Consider the following 17,382-nt stretch of genomic DNA (forward strand, 5'->3'; position numbering starts at 1 on the left):
CTACATGGGTCCTCATGAGGGGCAGCAAGGAGTGCAGACATTTGAGAGAACAGACTCTGAGAAAATGGGCTTTATTTGGAGTCACAGGAGTGTGAGCAGCCATGGATGGTGCCTGGTATCCCAATCCCTGCTCTGGTGACAAAGGGCACAGTGTTCGGGCTCAGGCCTGCCCCAGGTGGTCCTTGCTGTGGTCCCAGGAGCACTGGGCTCTGCTGGGGACTATCAAGTAGACAACTACAGGCACGGTTAACAGTTACAGGTAGCCCCAAGCACAAAGTTCTAGAAGTTTCTGAGTCTATTGCTGGGAGGACATGAGAAAAATGAAGCTAACTCCCTCTAAAAGGAAGTAAACCAAACCCACTGAGCCGCCAAGCGCCTGGAGGCGGGAATGGTGGAGGAATGACCCCACACAAATGCAATCCTCCTTCTAAGTACTGAACCGAGGCAAACCAGAACTGCACCTCCTCCTGGGCCGTAGTGCTGGACTCCATGTCCCCTGCCCTGCTTACACATGACAATGCAGAATTTCAAAACAATAATAAACAAACAAAAAAACAAAAAGCTGCCTTTCCGATGACTTGATGAGAAAATTCCAGAAGCCACATTCCAGCAGCCAGAACCCAGGGCTTTCAGGGTTCATTTTCCACCTCTTCCAGCACCTCTTCATACACATCCTTGTGGTCCTCCATGCTGTTGTGGCGGACACGCTCAGGCATGATGCGAGATGGTGGGAGGCCCAGGCCCTGGTGCACAGTGTCCACAGTGCTCTGGTCCACATAGTAAGATATGTTGGCTGAAGGAAGTCTTTTCCTCATCTCCTCAAGATACTTATAGGCCTAGAACAGAAGAACAGTGGTGACCTGAAGGCCTGGCAGATGTGACCACCAGTTACTTCTTTAGTTCACATGAAAACAAGGCTGCCATATCATGGTAATAAGGTTTCTTAAACATCAGGTCTCAGCTGCCCACCCTCGGCCAAGGAAAGCATCCTTGCTCCAGTTAAGAGCAAGGCCTTCGCTACGAGGGACACTGAGAGTCACTGGCCTGGGTCTCTCTATATTTGTAAGGGGACTGTCATAGGAAGCCATCAGATGTTTCAGGTTCTCAGTGGCTAACCCTGAACTGTGATTAACATGAACAGCAAACCTTGAGGGTCCTTTAGCAGCCAGAACACAAGAATTTGGTGAGTTCTAGAGCTGCTTTCTCTAGAGTCTGCTTGCCATGGATGTCCCTGGACACTTGGCAAAGGAGGGCTGGATCTCTTTTACCCATTCTGGGCATGCGCTTGGCTGAACTGAGGTCAGTCTGCTAGTGGCTTACTGTTTCTTCTGATCAAGTATCTGGTTTAACCTAGTTATTAATTAAGTTTGCACAGGGCAGGCTTAGAGAGTAGGGGGCTGGGCAGGACACACCCCACTTCCTGTGGAGCAGCATACTTCTGTCTCCCTATACCTGCAAACACATGTTCATCTGCAGGAGCATCTCATACAAAAAGGAGGTAAGGAAGGCTTAGCCATAGATGTGCATGTGAATTCAATGAACAAAATTACTAGCAGCTTTAAACATTTTTTTTTAAATTCAGATTAAATGAAATTTATTCTTCCTGCCAGCAGAAGGACAACAGCCTTAGAGCCAAATCAGGAGCTTGTCGTGTCAGAGGGGCTAAAGGAAGGGTTTAGAGAGGAGGACCCCAAAGGTGGGCATCACGGTTATCTCGTGCTCTGTGGAGTCCACAGCTGGAGGAGAAAAAGGCTCCACTCCCTCAGTTGTTTGTCAGAGATAGAGAGACCATCTCATCCCAGACCCACAGCCAAGCTTTAAGCATTTTTAAATGAAGAGTTATGATTAGATATTACTTCTAGCTGCTTCTAAGTTTTAAGACAGGGTCTAACTGTGTGGCCCTGGCTGCCCTGGAACTCTCTTAAGTACACCAGGCTGCTCTAGAATCTGTGGTAATCTCTGTCCTCTGCCTCTGAGTGTTAGGACTGTAGACTTGGGCCACCATAACTGTCTACATCTCAGTGTTCTTAAGTACGCCAAAACCTAGAGTGATTTTATTGGACAGATATACTACATCTATAAAAGTCATAAATAAGAAATATAAGGCTCTATTGTGATTTTTGGCTGGCTTTGACATCAAATCATAAACCTCAGGCCAGGAGCCAAATGAACATGAGCCCAAAGGGATGGGAAAATGCTGCCCTAGGTATTTAGAATTGCCTGTCTGTGTCAGGTGCTGTGGTGGATACATGGGACACAAGTTCAAAGGACAAGCTTAGGACATAGCCAAGGATTGCAGAAGCTAAAGAGAAAGCTAAGTCCAGCAGCAGCAGCAGCAGCAGAACTAGAGGAAGAAGGAGCCCTGGAAAGTAAAGAGCAGACGAGGTTGAGAAGAACTCGGGGTCTAGAAGGAACTTGCATCTTGACAGAGCTGGGCCAGTGTGGAAGATGCCCATGTCAGACTTAGAGGTAAAATGACCAAGTGTGAGGTGAGAAATTTAGGTGGGCTGAACATCAGAGTACTCCTTAAGAGATGGAAAAGCTGAGCAGCAACAATAGCTATAAAATGAAGCACATTTTGGCCACCATGAGCTGAGGGACAATAGATGGAAGCAGCTGGAGTTCTGGAAGGAAAGAAAAGGAAAGGAATAGAAACAAGTATGTCTGATATAGAAGATGAATAAAAAAAACCTACTCAGACAAAGTCAAGTAGAATGATGGAAATGTCTGGAACATTACAAAAGACAAGTGGATGACAAGTAGATGAGATGCTCAGCATCAGCCACTATGAAACGTCACGGCCACAATGAGATAGATGACAGAGTCAGGACACTGTACAGCCGCGGGGATGACCATCAACAAAAAGCAGTCATACAAATGTGGCAAGAGGGCTGGAGAGGTGGCTCAGAGGTTAAGAGCACCAACTGCTCTTCCAGAGGTCCTGAGTTCAATTCCCAGCAACCACATGGTGGCTCACAACCATCTGTAGTGAGATCTGGCGCCCTCTTCTGTATACATAATAAATAAATCTTTAAAAAACAAAACAAAACAAAAAACAAATGTGGCAAGAGCAGTCACTCACACAGGACATTAGCAGTGGTCGTGAAGAGGAAGCTTGGCTGGGGTGGAGCTCCGCTGTAGAGCAGGGCGCCTGCATGAGCGCAGCACTGGGTTCAGTTTCCAGTGCTGCACAAACGTATGGTGGCCCACACCGGGAGTTCAGCACCAGGTGAGGAGAGGTAGGCTTAGGACCAGTTACACGGTTCAAGGCCAGCCTGGACTACACGAGGCCCATCTTAAAAAGACACGGGTCTGTTGTAGACACTTTCTCAACGATGAACAAAGTGAATGTGCTGGTTCATTTTTTTGTCAGCTTGACACAAGCTAGGGTCATCTTGGAAGACAGCCTCAATTGGGAGAATGCCTCCATTACCTTAGTCTGTAGGTGAGTTTGTGGGGCATTTTCTGTATGTGTGTGTCATGTGTGTGCCCAGTGTGCCCAGTACCTGGGGAAGGCAGATGGTGTTGGACCCCTTGGAACTGGAGTTACATATGGATGGTGATGAGCCATCATGTGGGTCATGGGAACTGAACTGAGTTCACTACAAGAATAACAAGTGCTCTAACCCACTCGACTATCTGTCCTGCCGCCCTGGCTTCTCTTGGTTAACAATGACTGAGATAGGAGGCCCAGCCCACTGAGTGGTAGTGCCATCCCTGGAGGTGGTCCTGCGTGGTCTGAGAAAGCAGGCTTGGGGAAACAGTGTTCCTCTGTGGCATCTGCTTGGGTTCTGTCTCAGGTTCCTGCCCTCACTTCCCTCATGATGGACTGTCACCTAGGAGCTGTAAGGTGAAATAAACCCTTTATGCCCTAAGTTGCGTTTGGTGTTTATCAAAGCTATAGAAAGCACACTAGAACAGTGAGCTTGTCACCTCAAGGGAAATAGTAATAATCTCTGCCAACAACCAGGTCTGTGCTCTAGAGCACTAGGACTTGGGGTAAGCTGGGTGGCCTTACCATTTGGTATTCCTCCATCTGTACATGGTGTTCCACCAGGTAGCCATAGACGTCCCCGATACGGATGGTGCTGTCCAGGTCTGGCTCTTCTAGGAGCAGCTCACACTGTCTGATGGACTCTTTGGGGTCCTCTGTGTATGTCCTAACAAGGTGACAGACAAGGCTTGAGCCCGACCCACAACACTCACTGCTTGCCAGAAGCTGGTATAGGTACCTGTCCGGTAGGAACAGCTTTATGCAATGGCCAGATGGCATTTGTGTGTGTGTGTGAAGGTGACTTCCATGCATTATGTTAAGTCCTTAATTTGTTCATTTATAAATCCATTTACTTAACATACACTTGTCACCTTCAGTGGCGGGTCCTGTGCTTTGACACCTAGGTGTCTAGAAGGTGTTTAGACGGGGCACATGGAGAAAGGTGTGCCATCTTACACAAGGCGGTTAAAACTAGGAAGAACCTTCCTGTCAGAGGCGTGCATGGACTACCTCTCTGGAACTATAAGCAAGCCTCCAATCAAGTGCTTTTATAAGTTGCTTTGGGCATGGAGATGGCCCCTGACCGGGTCCAGGCTCCCCTTAGACATATCTCCTGACTTGAGCTCACTCCTCCTGCCTGTCTTTTTTCTTCATTTCTGTGGAGTAATCTTCCCAAGATGATGTTGAGATTTCGAGGGCGTTCCCAGAGAGAAGCTTGGGTAGAGCAGGCAACAGTGAGTCCTATCTATGAATCCTGTCTAGCTGATATTACCTGAAGAATATCTGCTGGAAACACAAACTTGGGCTGGGCTCTGAAAGTCAGCCTGACTCTTCTGAAGGGGAGTGGAGAATCTTAGGTACAAATAGAGGGCCTGGAGGACATGAGAAGCTCCCCGAGGCCAGCTTTCCATTACCCTCCTGACCCAGTCCCCTAGAGGTCATACCTTCGGGCCTGGATGAACCTCTTCACTAGGGTCATCTTGCTTTGTAGCTGGGCTAGCTTGGTCTCCTGGTCCAGGGGGCTTTTGGCCTTGGCTTTGGACAGGCACTTATAGGCTTCAGTCAGTGCCCCGTGAGCCTTGTCATAGTTCTGGTATTCATCAATCTCCACCTGTACCAAAGAGACCCTTGAGGACCTAAGGGGCTCAGTGGGGACCCCTGAAATCCTGCTGGAACCCTCAAGAAGGTCTGTACCTGGGCACAGGCATCATAGAAGCCAGCCAGGAGGTCTAAGGCCCGCCCTTTGGTATAGAAGCTGATGATATTCTTCATGATCTCTGGCTCCTTCCGCCAGTCCAAGGACTGGAGGTAATTGGCTGCCATGATATAGATTTCCTTCTGTCTTGAGACACCCGCAAAGAAGACAATTTTCTCCGTGTCTCCAGATTTTAGCAGTGCTCTCATGGCCTAGGCAGAGAAAGGGCCAGGGCTCAGTTGAGCAGGTTTAGGTCTTGAAAAACTCCAGGACAGTGCAGTTCCAGTTTGCTAATGGGACCCAATACTGTGAGTCTAGCTCCACCAGAAGCATCATTACAAGGGCCGTTATGGATCACACTCCCCATGCCTTCAACATCCTAGCTAGGAAGGCTGCCCCCTGCTCAGGCTACTCAGAGGTACATGGAGCAGCAGGGCATGTGCCCAAATGCCCAACAAATGGCCCAGCGGAGACACAGTGGGCCAGACAGACTCACCTTCAGCTTGTTCCCAGCCTGCGTGTACTTCTTGGTGGCCAGGTGATAGTTGCCCTGGCGCATACAGCAGTTGGCAATCTGTTCCAGCAGCTCACGCCGTGACTCCTCCGACAGATCCTTGGAGTCCTTGGCCACAGTCATCTTCTCTGCCATCTCCTCGGTGATGGTCATGTTCTGTTCTAGGCACAGCTGCAGAGCCTCGTGATACTGCAAGAGTGCCAGAGAGAGAAAGCAGGGCTGCGGCTGGGCTGCTGAGAGCCTGGATTTCCTTCACATCTGCCACCCCTTCAGAGGAAGCTGGGCCCCTGGCTCCATGCTGGCCACTGCCTGGGGCTGAGTCGGACATGAAAAGGACCAAGCTAAGGGACAGACTCAGATGAGTTATTTTCCCTCATGCTTTTAGTAACTCAGAAGACTAACATTTGCAGTGGGAAAAACTCCAACAATGTATGTTTTCATTACAAAAGACTTCAAAGTCAGGTGTGGTAGTGCACACCTGTAATCCTAGTACTTGGGAGGTGAGGCAGGAATGTGAGTACCAGGCCAGGTTGAGCTTCATGGTAAGTTCACGGCCATATCTCTAGGTTATAGAGATAGACACCATCTTCAAAACAAAACAACCCTCCAGCCTGTGTTGGGCATGGTGTCATGTGCTTATGGTTCTAGCTACTTCAGAGGCTCAGGCAGCTGGGTCACTTGAGCCTAAGATTTTGAGTCCAGTTTAAGATGCTATCTAGAAAAACAAGCCCCCGAAATACAGGAAATTTATGTTGTGTGATTTCATTGCTTACATGTACGTACACACACACACACACACACACACACACACACACACACACACACACACACGGAAGAACCAACTGCCTGGTCAGAGCTGAAGATGTGGCCTGGGTGCTGAGGCTGTCCTCACAGCAGCAGTCTTGGTGTACTACGCTGGGTGAACTTTTGAGACCTCCCCCTCCCGGACTCCCAGACAAGTTGCAGCCGCAGCCTTCTTAAGACTTTGTAACAAACAGAAATAGCCGAAGTGTCGCCCACCCCGTGGCTCGTGCCATCCCTGTACCTTCTTGGCGGCCAGCAGAAGTTCCACAGCCTTTTCAAACTGCCCGTGTTCAATGCAGAAGTCTGAGCAGCGGGCCAGCAGAGCAGGATCTGACTTCTCATCCAGGTCCTCTGCTATGAGCTGTAGAGCTGCAAACTGCTGCGTGGTGAAGGCCAACTCCAGGGCCTTGGAGAAGTGTCCAGCCTATGGGCAGTGGTGAAACTTAGTTGTGCTTGAGGTCCCAAGAATGCACCCAGCCAGTTTTTCTGGAGCTTCATGCAGGTAGTGTCTCTAGTCTCTGCAGGGCCCCAGTGGAGGCCAACTGCTCACCTTGTGATACAGCATGACAGCCCTGTCCATCTGCTCGCCCTTCTCCTCGTAATACCGGGCTGCCTCGATCATGTCCTCTGGGGAGCTCAACAGGGCCAAGTTCATGAGCTGGTCATCTAAGCCATTCTCCTGCGGGGAGGAAGGTGTGTCTGTGCAGGCAGTTCTGTCTGGCCTACCCAAACCCACTTAGATTTGTGAATGTGGCTGTCTGGTATCACCAACGGATCTGTGCCAGTTCAGATTTAAGGCACACCAGGCTTTACTAGGTCAGTCTGTGAACCAGGACCTTCAGATGCCTTCTGCTCTGTTTTACAGGGCACTGCAAGTGAACACCCGAGGTGGGAGAACTCCAGAAACAAGACCTCACGGGGGTATTCATGAAAATGCCCACAGCTCCTGATGAGGTGTCTAACTATTTGTAAGTGTCAGCCTACTTCTGGCTCAGGAGCACTGGACAGAGTCACCATGTCAGAGGAAGCCCGGAAGGGAGGAGGGCCAGAAGAGCCAGAAGTGAATACGGAAACCAGCAGTGGGTGACAGTGTTCACAATCCAGGCCTCTGAACCTCTGTGTCTGAAACACCTTTTTCCCCCCCTCTCAAACGGGGTTTCTCTGTGTAACAGCTCTGGCTATTCTAGAATTTGCTTTGTAGACCAGGCTGGCCTCGAATTCACAGAGATCCACCTGCCTCAGCCTCCCAAGTGCTGGGATCAAAGGTGTGAGCCACTGGGGGTAGGGATTTAGCTCAGTGGTAGAATGCTTGCCTAGCAAGCACAAGGCCCTGGGTTCGGTCCGCAGCTCCGCATTAAAAAAAAAAAAAAGGCGTGAGCCACCACTGCCAGGTTGAAGTACTCTCAATCGAACTTTGAAAACAGCAACAGTGTGGGGAGAGGAGGAAGCCCTGTGTGAATGTGTGTTGTTGACACTGGCCTTGGCCATGTTAAGGAACCCAATGCCTCCGACCCATAGAAATGGGAAAACTGCCTGGGCGGTGGTGGCGCACGCCTTTAATCCCAGCACTCGGGAGGCAGAGCCAGGTGGATCTCTGTGAGTTTGAGGCCAGCCTGGGCTACAGAGTGAGATCCAGGACAGGCATCAAAACTACACCGAGAAACCCTCGGGAAAAAAAAAGAAAAAGAAAAAAGAAATGGCAAAACCTTCCCTGGGTCAGGCTCAGGGGAGCTGGTGAAGCCTTTCTCAGGTCTGTGGGATGATGCTGACCTGTGTACAGAAAGTGTTACAGTTCCCTCTTCCCAGATGTTTACAGCCCAAGACTGCTCCCCTACAGAGACCTCTTCCCAAGACCCACTAAGCCCTCCTCCTTCTGCTGCACATACTGAACACACCGAGGTTCTGGTTTGCTAGTAGGTGCTCTCCCTAAGATTAAGCCCAGCTCACCCGATGCCAGCTTTTCTAGACATGTGTCTGTCACTTCTTCACTCCGCTGTGACCCCAGTCAGGTTTCCAGGATCGAGCAGTGCAGGATGTGGCACAACAGAGTAAGACCCGCCTCGTGCCCACCCCCGCGTGGAACCACCTACCTTGCACAGGCGGATGGCGTTGTTGAAAGCCTGTGCCCGTGTGTAGAAGTGCACTGCCTGCTTTACCTCGTCCTGGCTCTCGTACTGCCGGGCAAGGTGGTAGGACGCAGCCCAGTCTCCAGTCTCGTTGGCTATATCGGCAGCCTGCAAGACCCAGAGCAGCCAGGTCTTACCTCCATCCAGCAGCTTCGCTCCACTCAGACAGGTCCACTCCCACAGCATGCACCGTGCCATTTTTTATTCTTAGGGACTTATTTATTTTATGTGCATTGGTGTTTTGCCTGCATGTATGTCTGTGTGCCAGTGTCAGATCTTGGAGTTACAGACAGTTGTGAGCTGCCATGTGAGTGCTAGGAATTGAACCCAGGTCCTCTGGAAGAGCAGCCAGTGCTCTTAACTGCTGAGCCAGCTCTCCAGTCCCACCTATTTTTAAAAATATTTAATTGTTATGTGTATGTGTCTGTGTATATAAATGCAGTGCCCATGGAGGCCAGAAGAAGGCACCATATCCCTGGAGCTAGAGTTAACAGGTGGTTGTGAGGTGCCCTCAGGGATGCTGGGAACTCAACTCTGGAAAGGCAGCAAGCACTCAGCTGCTGAGTCATCTCTCCACCCCCAACCCTCCTTTCTTTCTTAAAGTTAAAATCACACACGCACGCACGCACAGTGGGACCAACTGAGGCCTGTGCATACCGGGTAAGTGCTCTACCTCTACCCCCCCCCCCCCCCCCCCCCCCCCCCGACCACTCTCACCTTCTGGATGTTGCCCTGGAAGCAATGAATACGGACCAGGGAGAAGTAGTCCTGTGCCAGCTCGTAGTAGCGCAATGCAGTGTCCATCTCTGCCTGGCTCTCAAGGTACTGGGCCCACCACCTCCACAGGGTCCTGTGTGATAACCCTTGGAGCTTAGGGTCTTGCCCGCACTGGAACTGACACCCTGCACCATCACTGCCCACAGGTGACGCATGAGACGGGAAGGGGCAGATCTGGAGTCTGTTCCAGGGCCTGCACGTGGAACACTCCCCGCTCTGACATGGAACAACACCATGCCAGACTCCATGGCGAACCCACACAACTGGGACACTTACTTGTCCTTCATCCTATTGATGTAGAGCTCCAGTGACTGCAGGTCTTCTGAGAGCATCCTCGGTACCTCAAAACGGTGGGTGTCTGACTTCTCATAGCTGTGGAAGAAGGAGCCGTTCCATTTTGCTTCAGGATCAGGGGCTACACCATAGAGTGTAGGGAGCAGCCTGAGAGCAGTATGCCTGGCCTGCGGCACTGGGGTCTGTGCACTGTTTTGTGCTACATGGACCAGAGTGTAGCCATACCTCAGAGCTTATCATGAGAAGTTCAGATCACGGACAGGACTCTAAGCACAGCTCACCCCAGCTTCGGAATGGGTTTCCCTGTGGCTCTGTCCCCGTGGCACATTTTTCCCCAGGGGTCCCCAAGTCTGGTATGTACCACACTGCCTGACACAATAGAAGGTCAAACACCCTGTCCCACCACCACAGAACCCAGGCTCCTGGAGAGCTCCTGTGGAGGATCACATGGGCCGTCCTGGGACAGAAGAGTGAGACTCTTCCTTTTAGAACAGTCAGGGCCCATCCCTGCCCGAGTCCCACTCACTAATTGAGGGCCAGGCCACAGTCAGCACTGGCCTCCAGGTGCTTAGCATAGTTGTAGTAGGTGGTGCGCAGGTGGACGCGGTCGTGGAGCTCAGCCACCTCCACAGCCTTCTGCCACTGATCTGAGGCCTGGTAGAGCTTGTTCAGGAGGTCGTAGCGCTTGCACTTCTTGTAGAGTTGTTCAGCCTCCTCCTGGGGGTTAAGAGAGATGCCTCCTCAGTCACAGCGCTCATGTTTTAGAAAGGCCATCACAAGGGGCTGTCACAATGTCACTTTGCTGTATTTCACAGACTAGGACAATAGCTGCCCCCACAAGCTCATGACAAAGATGTACAGCATGCCTTGAGGACACACACTTGGGATGCACATGGACACCATGCACAGGGCTGGCACAGTCAAGAAAGGCAACGTGTGTCCATGTGACTTTCCAGTCACCAGTTAGACCTGTACATTGCCGAGGGAATGTTTAACCTTGCTACAGCCCAGCTGTCCTGGGGGAGGGGGCAGTCCTGCAGAACTCCTGTGTTCCCCTACAAATATGGAAGTCCTCTGGGGGCTCCTGCCATGCAGTATGTGTGTGGGTGGAATGCTTGCACCCCACAGTTCCCTGCTCAGAGGCCTGTCTGTTGTATGCACACTAAGTCAAGGCGGCAGCACCGGACTGTGGGGAATGTGTCAGTATCTTTGGGCTGAAGGCGGGAGGAGATAGCCCCAGTAGAGACCAGAGGCCTTAGGAAACCAACCTGATAGTTTAGGATATTTTGAGGGACTCTTGTTTGTAGATGGACATCTGCCAGGAACACCTTCTGTCTCCTTTCTGCAGGCTCCAGGCCCCAAGAGACCAGTAGCCAGATTCTGCCTGTCCACCCGCCAGCCTCCCTCTGTCTCCTAAGCCCTGTATTACTAGTCTTCAGCTGAGGAGGGTCTATGCTTAGCAGCCTCTGCCCTTTTTACTGCAGGCTCAGCTTGGCAATGTGGCAGGAATAACCACCTTCCTCTCTGCCTCCAAGAGATGTCTGTCTGTCTGAGACTGGGACCACTCACCAGCATGCCCAGCTGGATGGCCAGCATGGCCACTCTGGCTTCCAGTTCTGGCTCCCGCTCAGCTTCCCGAAGTGCTCGGGCCCCACGGGCATGGCCCATGTTCCCTAGGCACACCTTGGCAACATCCAGCCTCTGAGTCTCCACACACATGCGTGCCAGGTTCTCCCAGACAGTCTCACTGTAGACAGAAGATAGGCGGCCTTGTCAGCTTGTAAACCAGAGCTTAGGGTGCCCACCAGCCCCTTCTCAGCATCTGATGGTGCATATAACCACCAAGTGGGGGGATGGATCCTACAATTGAGCAATGGACTCCTGTTTCCTAGACTACTTCCAGGGTTGGGACCCTACAGGAAGAAGGGACCACGACAGCCTTACATCACCTCTCCCAGACAGAAGTCAGCATTTGGAAAGGTGGGGTGAAGGGAGTCTACAACTCCAGCTCAATCTAGGGGCCTGGAGCAGGGCCAGATCCTGATGTGTGGCTGGACTGTGGACCCTTCTTTGTCCCTCATTTTGAGGTAGTCCACTGTGAGCCTGGACCTTCTCGGAGAGTCCCTGCCTCAGGCACAGAAGCCTTTTGTAAACACACAGCTTGGGACAACATTGAACACAGAGGTGGAAAAGGGAACCAGTTTATCCTCCACATGGCCCCCGCCTCTGCTTAGGCTAACTGGAAAAAGGTTCTTCCTGTTCTAAGACCACAGCAGTGTTACACACACAGGAATGCACATACACATGCAGTTAACCTCCCTCTCTGCCCCCCCCACCCCCCATGCAGAGCAGCCACAGGCCTCGGGGCAAGCTGACAGGAGCTTCCCTACAGAGGCATTTACCTCAGGCCCTCTCATCACATTCCAGGCTCCCCCCAGATAAAGCCTGGTCAGAGTGGCAGCCTTCTTTCAGGAAGTGGGGCAGGTCTGTCCTTTCCTAGCCTCACAGACTCGGCAGAACTAAGGAACTTGGAAGGCAGCAGCCCACACCAGGCTGGATGCTGTTCTTGGGGGGTGGGACCTGAAACACAATTGTCCTGAACCTTTTCCTAAGGATTTGTCCAGGAAGAAAGATGGGTAAGAGGACTCTCAATCTGTTGGGCCAAGTCCTACTGTGGGCAGTGAGATGACCCATGGATGACCCACATCTTAGACTCCCTGATTTGAACGGAAGTGGAAGGAAAACACCAAATAAGTCAGCTCAGGGGCTGGCTGGGGTGGGGGTGACCACTGCTGTGTCTATGATTGAAAATGTACATATCCAGGTATCCTTTCCTTCAAGCCAGCATATTCTGTCCATCGGTTATTTTGACCTGTCTGGGGCCTGCTAGAACTCGGATTCCACAGATGTATGTATCAAGAAAGAGGAGGACAAGCATGTCTACATTTTAGCAGTGACACTCGTGGTGACTACTGCTTATAGCGGGTGAAGCCTGACCAGAGGTCTACGTAGTAACATGGTCAAGGTGCTGTGTTAGGAGAGAGGTAAGCATGTATGCTTCCATCCCAGCCAGCTGTGGAGGGCATCAACCTCCCCTACTACAGGCTCCTCAACTCCATCCCTTCACGGCCTCTCCTGGGCCTTCTCACACTCTGGGCTGCAATGTTCAAAACACACAAGAGCTTTTCTGGAGAAGGTGACACATGAGCTAGCTGAGGACCTCTAAGAAGTGCCAGTCATCGGGCAGCACCTTGCTGAGCTCTTTTTCCAGCAGGTGAACTCACTGCTCTCTTGCTTTGGAAATCAAATGACTCATGGCAGCCCTGAGGCAGCGTATGTGGAGAACCTGCTCATGCCACACGGTCCTGGCCAGGGCAGCATCCGGACAGGAACTGCTATGCCGGGATACACAGCAGAGGCTGGTTATCTGTTGCCTCAAGCAGTAAGTCCCACTCTTTCAACTCCTTATTATCCTTTTGCGTGGCCTCTCACAGGGAGCTCTGGGCCTCATGTCGGATCCTGTGGGATGCCTGCCAACTCTTTGGAGAAGGTTTCTTTAAGCCAATGCTGTTTCTATAAATGCCATCTAGTGGCAAGTCTGGAATCCCAAAGGAAATGCTTGGTTCTCTCAGCACAACTCCAGTGAGCTACATAGAACTCTCAGAAGGGACAGGGTCTGCCAGCGCCCTCCCGGGCTTGCTGGGCTAGCTGAGTGTATGAAGCATATGTTGCTGTGTCTATAGCAAGATGGTAGCTAGATAGGAGGCCCTTTAAAAAAATCACCCTGTTCCTACTAGTTTACATGATTAGATGCTTAAAAAATGTTTGCAAAACTGGATACAGTGGCGCACACCTTTAATCCCAGTACGCAGGAGGCAGAGAGGCAGGAGAATCTCTGTGAGTTTGAGGCCAGCCTGGTCACACAGTGAGTTTCAGGATAGTCAGGGTTACATGGTGAGAGTCTGTCTTAAGAAAATGAAACCAAAAGAACAGCTTATTTTCACTGCCTCCTAAGGCCTGGGTGTGAGGACTAGATGGAGGGGAGGATATGGCCTTTTGGCTGCCTGTGTCCCTGGGTAGCTGCTCTTCTGCACCGTCTAGAAAGCAACGGCTGTATCCATATCCAATGTTGGGAAATACATAACTAAGTAAGTGCAGTCACTGGCCTGTAGACAAAGCTGGCTGGCGTGTGCCCTGGGTTTTCTCTGTTCACACCAGGAGGGTCTGGCCCTCTTGCTGAGTGGGAGGCAGGCTGGAGACTTGTCTTGGTGTTGCTGTGCTTCTCTGGCCCTGTACGTGACAAAGACCTTTTCACATCACTGAAATGTCTGCCTATTTCCACATGGGCCTCTGCCTGAGACTGAATCAAGCAGGGGGTCTGAAGGGCTTGTGCTAGAGGCACAGACCCCAGCCAGGCAGGGAGAATTAGGGAGAGGGTCCCTTAAAAGTCAGCAAAGGCCCTCTCTTGCTGGGCTGAAGCTGCTGTGCACCACATGGGGAGGGCCAGGCCTCAGCTCCTGCAAGAGCCTAGGTCCAAGAAACGGCTGCCAGCCTTTTCCACAAATGCACACTGTACTTCCTGTGACTGACTCTAGACCAGGACCATCTCAACTCCCACAAGATTCCTGACATTCTCTGCACACAACTCCCTGACAACTTCTCTCTCCAAGGATGGGACAGCTCCAACTCCAGTGCAGAGTTCTGGGGTTTGTGCATCTGGCATCAATTCCAAGAAGTAAACACCCTCGAGGCCCTGTCCAAGGCTTGAGAATTTCCTGTTGTCTGAGTTACTCTGTGGAAAAGGATCACATCTGCACTTCATCAGCTTACAGGCACTTAGACGAGAAGCAGATGTGGTCACAGAGGGGGCTCTGCCACAGGCCTGATTTCTGGGAGGACCTGTGCTCAGCTGGATCTGTCCTGAGTGAGCAACTAGGGGAGCAGTGGGCTGATCTACACTTGTGATGTTCCCTGATTGTGTGTGTGTGTGTGTGTGTGTGTGTGTGTGTGTGTGTGTGTGTGTTGTGGCGGCAGTGTGGAGAGTGGGGAGTGGATGAGTATGCAGCTACAGTAACAATCTTCCAGCTTGGTTTGGGGTCCTCTGGGTCAGAGATTTCCTACCAGCCACACAGGAGCCTAAAATCCTCTGAGGACAGCATCGGATCTCAAGACAGGACCCTCCTGACTCCACCTCTCCCCGCCGACCCTCCCACACAGACAGGCAGATGCTGAGTGCACAGACACCTGGTGGTCTAGACGGCAGAAGCTCCCACCTAGCTCAGGAGAGGAGAAATGGGTAGTCCAAGGCCTCTCTGGGGTATCCTTCAGTACCAGCTATTGAAGGCTGAGGCAGAAGGCTCACGTCAGCTTGGGAGTTAGAGGACTCTTAAAACAGCTTCCTGGGTTTGAAACTCCATGTTCGGTTTTCACTAGAAATTAGCCATTTAATAACTACCCAAAGATAACTGGCTTAATTAAGGAGGGAAATAGAGTCAGGTGGAGGCGGCGGCGGCGGCACACCTTTAATCCTAGCACTTGGGAGGCAGAGGCAGGCGGATCTCTGTGAGTTCAAGGCCAACCTGGGCTACAGAGTGAGATCCAGGACAGGCTCCAAAGCTACACAGAGAAAACCTGTCTTGAAAAACCAAACCAAACCAAACCAAAACAACAAAACAACAACAACAACAACAACAACAAACAAAAAGGGAAATAGATTTTCTTTTAATGGAAACCTGGGGAAATCTCCATTTCAAATACACCTGCTCTATTCTGTTTGGGAAGATGTGTTGGAGATGTTGCACCCTAACTCTGCCTCTGGGGGGAGGCACTTTCGGGAACAATGGCAGTTGTCCTCAAGTGTTTTCTGAGGCATAGCATGAGTTGAGGGCAGACAGCATCCCACACTGCTTGTCAAGTTCCTCCTGTTTAGAACATAAACCACAGGTCGGGCCAGCCGTGGCGGCGGCGGCGGCGGCGGCGGCGGCGGCGGCGGCGGCGGCGGCGGCAGCAGCAGTAGCAGCAGCAGCAGCAGCAGCGCACGCCTTTAATCCCAGCACTTGGGAGGCAGAGGCAAGCAAACCTCTGTGAGTTTGAGGCCAGCCTGGTCTACAGAGGGAGTTCCAGGACAGTTAGGGCTACACAGCAAAATCCTGCCTTCTGCCTTAAACAAACAGAGATATATATATATATATATATATATATATATATATAGAGAGAGAGAGAGAGAGAGAGAGAGAATGAATAACCCACCCAGAGGCTGGACCCAGAGACCTAGAATGAAAAGCAAATTTCCTTCAGGCTCAGGGCATGGAGAATGGAAACTATAAATAAGCCATAGTGATACTGGTTTCAAACTTCAGGGGGAAAGTCGTAAACCCCTCAGAGTTGACAAGACATTCTCAGGACTGATGAATGGAATGTAAACTTATGGAGTACTGGAGCTTGCTTACACGAACATGTGACTAAAGGCAGCAGTACTAGGAAGTAGGGGGTGGCCTAGCATGTCAGTGTGTCGGTGCACGAAGACAGGAAAAGCCTGTACCGTTACTACCTGGGCACTAGTCAGCACCAAGTTCTTGTGTCCAAATACTACTGTCCTGGGTGCATGTGCTAGAGGCTGGGGTCAGCAGCTGACAGCACCTACATTCTTGTGTTCACTCATGCCTCTCTAGAACCCTGGTGGGTGGATCCCTGTTATGGGAGGGATCAGGGTCTCTGGAGGTGGGGCACAGAGTCTCAAACCTGGTTGTTTTTATTCACCAGAGCTGAAGGGTTATGAGGAGAGCAAATGATAGTATAGTCACCCGTCTTGCTCCTGTTCAGCCTCAGGGGAACAATTGCCATGTCAGTCAGCAAAGCTGGCTGGTCAGAAATCGCATGAGCTATCCCAGCCTACACAGTGCTCCAACCCCCTTCCCAGAATTCCGCCTCTCCCTGACCACAAGAACAACCCCAGCCAGAGGTTCCTCAAGGGAGGTCCTTCTCTATCAGGTCTGAGCATACCTGCTCCCTTGGCAGCAGATGACGGTCTGTCTCAGGTGCCTCCCTACCCTGCTCTGCCCTCCCAGAACCTGTATCTCCATCCTAAGGTAGAACCCCAGCCGGGCAGTGGTGGTGGTGGTGGTGCACACCTTTAATCTCAGCATTTCGGGGGCAGAGGCAGGTAGATCTCTGTGAGTTCAAGGCCAGCCTGGTTTACCGAGTTAGTTCCAGGACAGCTAGGGCTACACAGAGAAAGCCTGTCTTGAAAAACCAAACTCCTGCCCCCCCAAACCAAAAGTAGAACCCCTATGGAGAGGGAAGGCTGTAGATCAGCGGCTCTCAACCTTCCTAAAGCTGCGATCCTTTACTACAGTTCCTCAGGTTGTGGTGACCCCAACCATAGAATTATTTTGTTGCTACTTCCTAACTGTAACTTTGTTACTGCTATGAATCTTAATGTAAATATCTGTGTTTTCCAGTGGTCTTAGGTGACCCCTGTGAAAGGGTCATTTGACCTCAAGGGGATCATGAGCCATGGTTGAGAACCACTGCTGTAGACACTGGGGACTCATAGCGCCTATCATGCAGGGGGCAGTGGATGGGTGGATGGTTGGACACCTAGTCCCTTAGGATTCTGCCTGCCTGTGGTGTCCCTGGCATCCCGATCCCGGACCTAGCACAGCTGGCTAGGTTTGAC

At 51.3% G+C, this 17,382-nt stretch overlaps 1 protein-coding gene across 4 annotated transcripts in view; it reads right to left on the reverse strand.

Annotated features, from left to right (window-relative positions):
• Window positions 1–55: 55 nt before the first annotated feature.
• The window catches only part of Ift140 (intraflagellar transport 140), an 88,449-nt gene continuing 71,122 nt past the window's right edge, over window positions 56–17,382 (reverse strand). For all 4 annotated transcript variants that reach the window (XM_042283805.2, XM_006971662.4, XM_042283806.2 and 1 more), the window contains 12 exons: window positions 11,274–11,451; window positions 10,231–10,421; window positions 9,687–9,782; window positions 9,351–9,483; window positions 8,598–8,741; window positions 7,058–7,186; window positions 6,749–6,931; window positions 5,686–5,892; window positions 5,189–5,401; window positions 4,939–5,105; window positions 4,019–4,160; window positions 56–836 (listed from right to left, as the gene is read on the reverse strand). In XM_042283805.2, coding sequence (XP_042139739.1) covers window positions 630–836; window positions 4,019–4,160; window positions 4,939–5,105; window positions 5,189–5,401; window positions 5,686–5,892; window positions 6,749–6,931; window positions 7,058–7,186; window positions 8,598–8,741; window positions 9,351–9,483; window positions 9,687–9,782; window positions 10,231–10,421; window positions 11,274–11,451 — 1,990 coding nt within the window. In that variant the 3' untranslated portion in view covers window positions 56–629. The remainder of the gene's footprint in view (window positions 837–4,018; window positions 4,161–4,938; window positions 5,106–5,188; window positions 5,402–5,685; window positions 5,893–6,748; window positions 6,932–7,057; window positions 7,187–8,597; window positions 8,742–9,350; window positions 9,484–9,686; window positions 9,783–10,230; window positions 10,422–11,273; window positions 11,452–17,382) is intronic.

Source organism: Peromyscus maniculatus, chromosome 8 (genome assembly GCF_049852395.1).
Source record: "Peromyscus maniculatus bairdii isolate BWxNUB_F1_BW_parent chromosome 8, HU_Pman_BW_mat_3.1, whole genome shotgun sequence".
In the NCBI taxonomy this organism is placed as follows: domain Eukaryota; kingdom Metazoa; phylum Chordata; class Mammalia; order Rodentia; family Cricetidae; genus Peromyscus; species Peromyscus maniculatus.